At 37.5% G+C, this 7,500-nt stretch overlaps 2 protein-coding genes across 7 annotated transcripts in view; one reads left to right on the forward strand and one right to left on the reverse strand.

The window, feature by feature from the left end:
• ofd1 (OFD1 centriole and centriolar satellite protein) overlaps positions 1-5,223 on the forward strand; it is a 38,717-nt gene extending 33,494 nt beyond the window's left edge. For all 5 annotated transcript variants that reach the window (XM_081368318.1, XM_081368320.1, XM_081368319.1 and 2 more), the window contains 5 exons: positions 1,448-1,498; positions 1,575-1,744; positions 2,537-2,680; positions 3,738-3,808; positions 3,879-5,223. In XM_081368318.1, coding sequence (XP_081224444.1) covers positions 1,448-1,498; positions 1,575-1,744; positions 2,537-2,680; positions 3,738-3,808; positions 3,879-3,924 — 482 coding nt within the window. In that variant the 3' untranslated portion in view covers positions 3,925-5,223. The remainder of the gene's footprint in view (positions 1-1,447; positions 1,499-1,574; positions 1,745-2,536; positions 2,681-3,737; positions 3,809-3,878) is intronic.
• Positions 5,224-5,464: 241 nt separating this feature from the next.
• gpm6bb (glycoprotein M6Bb) overlaps positions 5,465-7,500 on the reverse strand; it is a 48,859-nt gene continuing 46,823 nt past the window's right edge. Inside the window, exon 7 of one of the 2 annotated variants that reach the window (XM_081369017.1) lies at positions 5,465-7,500. This exon is cut by the window's right edge and continues 49 nt beyond it. In XM_081369017.1, the coding sequence (XP_081225143.1) occupies positions 7,400-7,500 (101 nt within the window). In that variant the 3' untranslated portion in view covers positions 5,465-7,399. The other variant, XM_081369016.1, reaches the window with a different exon arrangement.

Consider the following 7,500-nt stretch of genomic DNA (forward strand, 5'->3'; position numbering starts at 1 on the left):
TATTTCAAATAAATTATTTTTATTCATCAAAGAATCCTGAAAATAAAATGTATGACAGTTTCCACAGAAATATGAACAGTTTTCAACACTGATAATAATCATAAATGTTTCTTGATCATCAAATTCTCATATTAGAGTGATTTCTGAAGGATCATGTGACACTGAAGACTGGAGTAATGATGCTGAACATTCAGCTTTGATCACAGGAATAAATTACACTTTACTGTATATTCACATAGAGAACAGATGATTTACACTGGAGTAATTTTGCAGCTTTGCTGAGCAGAAGATGAAAATCTTACCGACCCCAAACTTTTGACCAGTAGTGAATATGATTGGAGCCGTTCTGGCATATTTCATCTGCTAAACATCTTCACAAGATCAAATTACAACAAATAACTTTAAAATTAAATAACCAGCATTATTCAGCAGCCTTTGAAAGTGTGTGTGTGTGTGTGTGTGTGTGTGTGTGTGTGTGTGTGTGTGTGTGTGTGTGTGTGTGTGTGTGTGTGTCTGTGTGTGTGTGTGTGTCTGTCTGTGTGTGTGTGTGTGTGTGTGTGTGTGTGTGTGTGTGTGTGTGTGTGTGTGTCTGTGTGTGTGTGTGTGTGTGTGTGTGTGTGTGTGTCTGTGTGTGTCTGTGTGTGTCTGTGTGTGTCTGTGTGTGTGTGTCTGTGTGTGTGTGTGTGTGTGTGTGTGTGTGTGTGTGTGTGTGTGTGTGTGTGTGTGTGTGTGTGTGTGTGTGTCTGTGTGTGTGTGTGTGTGTGTGTGTGTGTGTGTGTGTGTGTGTGTGTGTGTGTGTGTGTGTGTGTGTGTGTGTGTGTGTGTGTGTGTGTGTGTGTCTGTGTGTGTGTGTGTGTGTGTGTGTGTGTGTGTGTGTGTGTGTGTCTGTGTCTGTGTGTGTGTGTGTGTGTGTGTGTGTGTGTGTGTGTGTGTGTGTCTGTGTGTGTGTGTCTGTGTGTGTGTGTGTGTGTGTGTGTGTGTGTGTGTGTGTGTGTGTGTGTGTGTGTGTGTCTGTGTGTCTGTGTGTGTGTGTGTGTGTGTGTGTGTGTCTGTGTGTCTGTGTGTGTCTGTGTGTGTGTGTGTGTGTGTGTGTCTGTGTGTGTGTGTGTGTGTGTGTGTGTGTGTGTGTGTGTGTGTGTGTGTGTGTGTCTGTGTGTGTGTGTGTGTCTGTGTGTCTGTGTGTCTGTGTGTGTGTGTGTGTGTGTGTGTGTGTGTGTGTGTGTGTGTGTGTGTCTGTGTGTGTGTGTGTGTGTGTGTGTGTGTGTGTGTGTGTGTGTGTGTGTGTGTGTGTGTGTCTGTGTGTGTGTGTGTGTGTGTGTGTGTGTGTGTCTGTGTCTGTGTCTGTGTCTGTGTGTGTGTGTGTGTGTGTGTGTGTGTGTGTGTGTGTGTGTGTGTCTGTGTGTGTGTGTGTGTGTCTGTGTGTGTGTGTGTGTGTGTGTGTGTTCAGTTGTGTCCGCAGATCAGGAGTGTTTCCTCCAGAAGCTCCAGGATCATCAGGGTGAGACGGATCTTCAGTCTCTCTTCCTCTTTGAGTTTTGAAATCACTGTATATAAACTAGTGTGGTGTTTTTCAGATGTACAGTCGTCATCATCATCATCGTCAGCCGTAACGAAAGACCGGCGTGAGGAAGAGGAGGAGAGCTGGGAGGAGGAGAGGAAGAGAAAAGAGGAGACGAGACGGAGGGAGCAAGAGGAGGCGCAGGAGAGAGAGGAGAGAGAGATGGAGAGACTCAAGCAGGAGATGGTGACGTTTCTGATCACACACACCACAACTGAACACTCACACCACACTTTGGGGCCGTTTTCACCCCAAACTCTTTCTTTCTTTATTTTTATTTAAAAATTGAGTGTCCATCAGAGGGTCCGAGACCTCAGGACTTTTGTCCCACGAATACACACACCAGAAATTGAATGGATTCGAGGAGTTTTGTGGCTGAAATTTAAAAAAAGTAACAAATCCTTCCCTCGGGTCAGTGACTCCCTTAGGAATGATGAAATGCGAGGAAAGCTTCAGTTCACATAGAAAAACATAAAATGCTCAAAATTCTGACTAAAAATGTTTTTACAATGTATGTGTATCTGATGCACACTGAAGAGAACTGGCTTTAGGACCCAGAGGAACAGCTCATTTACTCCATATAGAGATATAAGGCCATCTAGAGTCATCAAATGTCACCTTATATTATTATTATTATCCACAAGAGGTCAAAGACGCCCAATGTAAGATATTTAGAGCTGAATTAAACGGGTTATGCATGAAATTGTGTTATTTTGAATTTAAGTTGAAAGATTGTGAGGAATGTGCTTAAATTACTATTATTATTTATTATTTATTGATCAAATCTAGTAATTTAAAGGTAAATAAAAATCTCCCCAAAAAAATGGGTTAGAAAAAATATGATCAAAATGAAATAAAAAAAAGCTTTATGGACAAAAAAAAAAGTAAGTGTAATGTTAGTGCTTCGGGTCGGGAAGGATGAGGGTTAAATCACTGTGGCTGTCTTTACGGTATGATTTCTGTTCGATCTACTTTCAGGAGGATCAAAACGAGAAACAAGCAGAGGACGAGAGAGAAGGTCACGTGACATCACCGCCCTCAGCGATTGGTGGAGGAGCTGATGAGGCCAATCCGCTTCAGAAGTACATGATGATGCTCATGCAGGACAAACCTCAGGATCAGGTGCAGGAAGACACTCACATCCAGACTGAGGCTTTCAGGAGGGCTTTCACACACAGATTCTCTATCTGTCAGTCAATCATTTTATCTCTTATAACTCATCTTCGATCGGTAAAATGACGTATTTAAGCGTTTTTTCCTTGAAAATTCTTCTTAAAATATCTTGAATGTAACTCGAAACCCTCGCCTCATTTAGTATGCGCGGTTCTATGAATATGCAAATGAGCCCCGCCTCCACTCACTCCCTCAGCTCAGAGATCCACTGGTTGGCGATCACACGTTGATCTGATTGGTTACAAGGTAGTTTGTGACGTCAGAAACACCAGCGATTTCAAAGCGTGTTTTTGAGACTGTCTTTGGTTCACTGCAGTTTTAAGGAGAAAGTTATGCAAGTAAAATAATGCCAAATGTTTTTGAAACAAAAAAACTTGTTGAATTGCACTAATTGAAAGATAACATTTTGCAGTTTGCATTTTTATGGGCTGAAATTCAACATGGTTGAAAGTCTATTTACAACTTTAAGTCATTCTCTTCAAATGCTCATAGTAGCAGATGGACATTATGAATCTGCAATCGATTGATATTCCTGCAGGTCCCGGATGTCAAATGTTGAATTTTCTGTCGAACTGAACCACTGAATTTGTGGAAGTGAAATTTGTAAAGCGAAATGAAATGGAATATTATAGGTTTTATTTTTAAACAGAATGAACATTTTGGAAGTGAAATCTAAAAGGTGAATATGGATTATTGAATTTTTAATACTGAAAATTTGTGTGAAATGTTTTGAATTGAAATATTCACAACTTAAATATACGACCATGTTGAATTTCAGCCCATAAAAATACAATCTAAAAATACAATGTATTAAAATGCAAACATGGTGCATATTTTTTTTCAATTAGTGCAATTCAAGCTTTTTTGCTTCAAAAACATTTGCCATTTTTTTTTTACTTCCATAGAAAACACTCAGCAATGCTGTCGACTTATGAATGTACACATGGTTTGTCTTAAAGCAGATTTTAATGTGAGATATGTTGTGATTCTTTTAATGAACGTTCAGAGTCCAAAGAAAGAGGCGTCAGAACACCAGAGTCAGGAGGATGTTCTGCTGTCCGACAGCAACGAGCGCAGGTGAGTCTCAGTGTGTGTGTTTCACTGTTCAGCAGAAGCTCTTCATTACAAACCGTCTCATGTTCCTCAGTGTCGGCGTGACGTCACACGAAGAGCCGGACGACGACTTCTGGTGAAGAACATCAAGCGGCTCGCCTCGTTTCACTGCCGGATCGTCTCGTGCTCAGTGGAGTTCATATCGACATGATTCTTTGGGAATGTTGTTTTTATTGAGAGACTGAATAAATGTGAAATGTTTAAAGTTCTGCTGTTGTATTTTAATTCTGACAAAACTTGAACTGAATAATGACTATTTACAGCAGAATATGAATTATTCTCATATTTGATGACGTTTGCATCGTTATGTTGCGGGTCAATTTGACCCGTTTAGATTTTCTAGTTGTTGGAAATACTGGTTAACCTATGTTTTTTTTCTTGATATTTTGTGACTTTTTCTCATTTAGCATCATGAACATGCATGCAAAGTTTCAACATGCTGGTGTTTTTTGCCATATACAAACAAAATTACTGTTCCTTTCGTGATGTTCGCGGGTCAATTTGACCCGCATTTTTTAACGCTCTAAGGCAACTGTACGCACCCAAAATAATAACATTTCTTGGTTATACTTTATTAAATTTTTTTTACTACCTTATAAAGCTAAAAAAAAATAGGTTTTCCACACTTATTTCAATACAGAAAAATATTTTGTCAGCCACAGATGGTAAAAATTACTTATCATTTATTTTTTCAAGCTACCTGAAATAATATTAAATCTTTTTTTTTTTTTTTTTGATATTTTGTGACTTTTTCGCATTTATCTTCATGAACATGCATGCAAAGTTTCAACATGCTGGTGTTTTTTTTTTTTTTTACATATACAAACAAAATTACTATTACTATTATGTTCGTGATGTTCGCGGGTCAATTTGACCCACATATTTTAACGCTCTAAGGCAACTGTACGGACCCAAAATAATACCATTTATTTTATGTATGTCAGGGCATCAACTCCAGTTCTAAAGTGTAAGTGTATCTAAAAGTGCTCTAACCCAAACCAAACACACTTGAAAAAGCTCAATCATGGGGTTCAGAATTAATTGCAAATTACAAATGAACATTTTTGACAGACACAGATAGTAAAATAAGCTCTCATTTATATATTCAAGATATCTGAAATATCTTGAGACTTTGACATAGACAGCAGGAAAAATGAGCTCAGATGAATTGATTAATTGTTCAGTTATGATGTTCTAAGCAAAAAAAAAAAAAAAAAGTATATGCAAATATATATAAATATAATGTATATTCAAATTTTGTCAAAACAAAAGAGTTTTAAAAAATGGTTAAAAAACATTTTCATTAAATCATATCTTCAGATATATATTTTTTGGAATATTTGACAAATGTTGATATTAAAAGTTTACAGTTTGAACCTGAATCTTTGTTGTTTTTAATAGTGTGATTTTTGAGGAATTGTATTGAATCCAATCAGGGTCAATTTGACCCGGACCATACACGGAATTCCAACATAGCACAAGGGTTAAGTCTGCTTTGAAGCGATCTGTACTGTATAAAGCGCTGGAGAAATAAAGGTAGTTGTAATGACACTCAATGATTGGTTTGAAAGAAGGCTCGTTGAGATCCAGGAAGTCTTTTATTATATTTTATTTATTTTTGTATAAAATCCAACAGCTTGTTTGAAGGGCTGAACATGTTCAGTGTCGCCGACATCAAATCATCAGTTCTGGACAGTTGTTAATATTCACAGTCCACCTTAACGTACAGCGTCACTGAATATTACCAGTGATTAAAGCATTAAAAACACAGATATACATCATACATGAAAACCTTCTGGGCAAGTCAAAACTTGAGGCTTATAAAAGAGGGTGATGCATTATATATTTGCGCTTTGTAATTTATCTATTTTTTGCCTTTTTCTTTATTTTTTAAAATTCAAAATAGCAGTTTAAGTACAAACTAAGGGAATCCCCTAAGAATAATGGTTAAAAAGCGATATTATACAGAATTCATATATGAATCAAATGAACAGCAATAAACATTACATGGACTAAAACTAAAAAAGAAAGGAAAGCACATTATGACATTAAAATCTGGCAAATGCTGCCTACAACATGTCAATATAATGACCACCGGTTCGCTTTATGTATCAAATGCTGTATCAATAAAACTGCGAAAAAGAGCTTTGTCGGTTTCTACAATTGCATATTTTGTTACTCTAGTTTAATCCTCCCAAAAAAAAAAAAAAGTTGCTGGTCAGAGTTCATATTCACGATGAGGTTCAAATGCACTATTAACAAAAAAACGAAATGGAAAATGAGAAAATCTGCGGTACAAGTTACTTATTTTTACAAATAAAATTGGGCAAAATCAAAACAACCCTCCAAATATCATCGCTTTCATACAAGAAAAGTGTTTAGACAATCATGGCAAGGTTTTCCTTGATGACAATGAGAATTACAATTAAAATAAAGCCTTTCTATATAATGCATTATAAGGTGTTTTGAATGCATTACTTATGCATCTCATTATTTTGCTCATATATTCACTGAACACACCTTTAGAAAGTATAATGCACTGAAACACGCGACAAACATCCAATTTCAGATGTAATTACAAATATAATGCATTTTAAATACATAAAATGTGCATTTTAAATACCTTTCTAATGCATTAGGCATAAACGCTTTACATGTTCCTTCATAATCATTACATGTAAAATATCATTTCTTTAATTTGTCATGTTTTCATTCTTCTGGGGACAGTATAAACATTATACTTTCTTCATCATAGAGCAGGTTCAGTTCTGGAATGTCACTCAGCCAATAGAAAATGAATTCTGGGATTCTGAAGAAATGCACAGTAATTTCACACAGAATTATGAACTAAGTTTTGAGCTAAATAATAAAAGTGGTATATGTGAGGTAGTGTGAATGTTTCAGTGGTCATCATCATTAATCCAAACGCAGAGCATACAGTGGTTACAGACAGTATCCCACAATGCAGTGCACTCAAAACATGTGCAAAGATCAAGACATTTTTGCACAAAATTGGATTTTAAATGCAATAGTTTCCAAAAAGAATGAATCTTTTTCAAATTTTGCAACATGTATATAATGCAAATGCACAAGAGAAAACGTCCTACCAGGGATCATGGGAAATTAAGCTTGCACTTCACTTATATTCATGTTTTAATCACATCTTGTTACGAACAGAATCTTATTTGCGTTTCCGCCGTGTTTCCAATAGTGCAACATTTCAAACTTCAACCAGCCGTCGCTGGATCTCAAAGGGCTTCGAGAGGAACCGAACAGAAACAGAACATAAACAGAGATGGGTGTGTGTTTGTGTGTGTGTAGTCGGCGTTAGTGGACAGGAAAGCAGCAGATGCATTAGTGTGTGTTAGTGAGTGTGTGTATGTGTGTGTGTGTGTGTGTGTGTGTGTGTGTGTGAGTCCTCAGGAGTAGGAGTTCACACACTTTTTGGAGCACGCCTGGATGTCCTGCAGCTCACGCTCCTCCATCAGTGTGTGTGTGTGTGTGTGTGTGTGTGTGTGTGTGTGTGTCTGTCTGTCTGTGTTTGTGTGTGTGTCCTCAGGAGTAGGAGTTCACACACTCTTTGGAGCGCGCCTGGATGTCCTGTAGCTCGCGCTCCTCCTTCAGTTTGATGTCCTGATACGCGTGTGTGAGACTGG

Source organism: Scardinius erythrophthalmus (genome assembly GCF_964197995.2).
Source record: "Scardinius erythrophthalmus genome assembly, chromosome: 6".
Classification (NCBI taxonomy): domain Eukaryota; kingdom Metazoa; phylum Chordata; class Actinopteri; order Cypriniformes; family Leuciscidae; genus Scardinius; species Scardinius erythrophthalmus.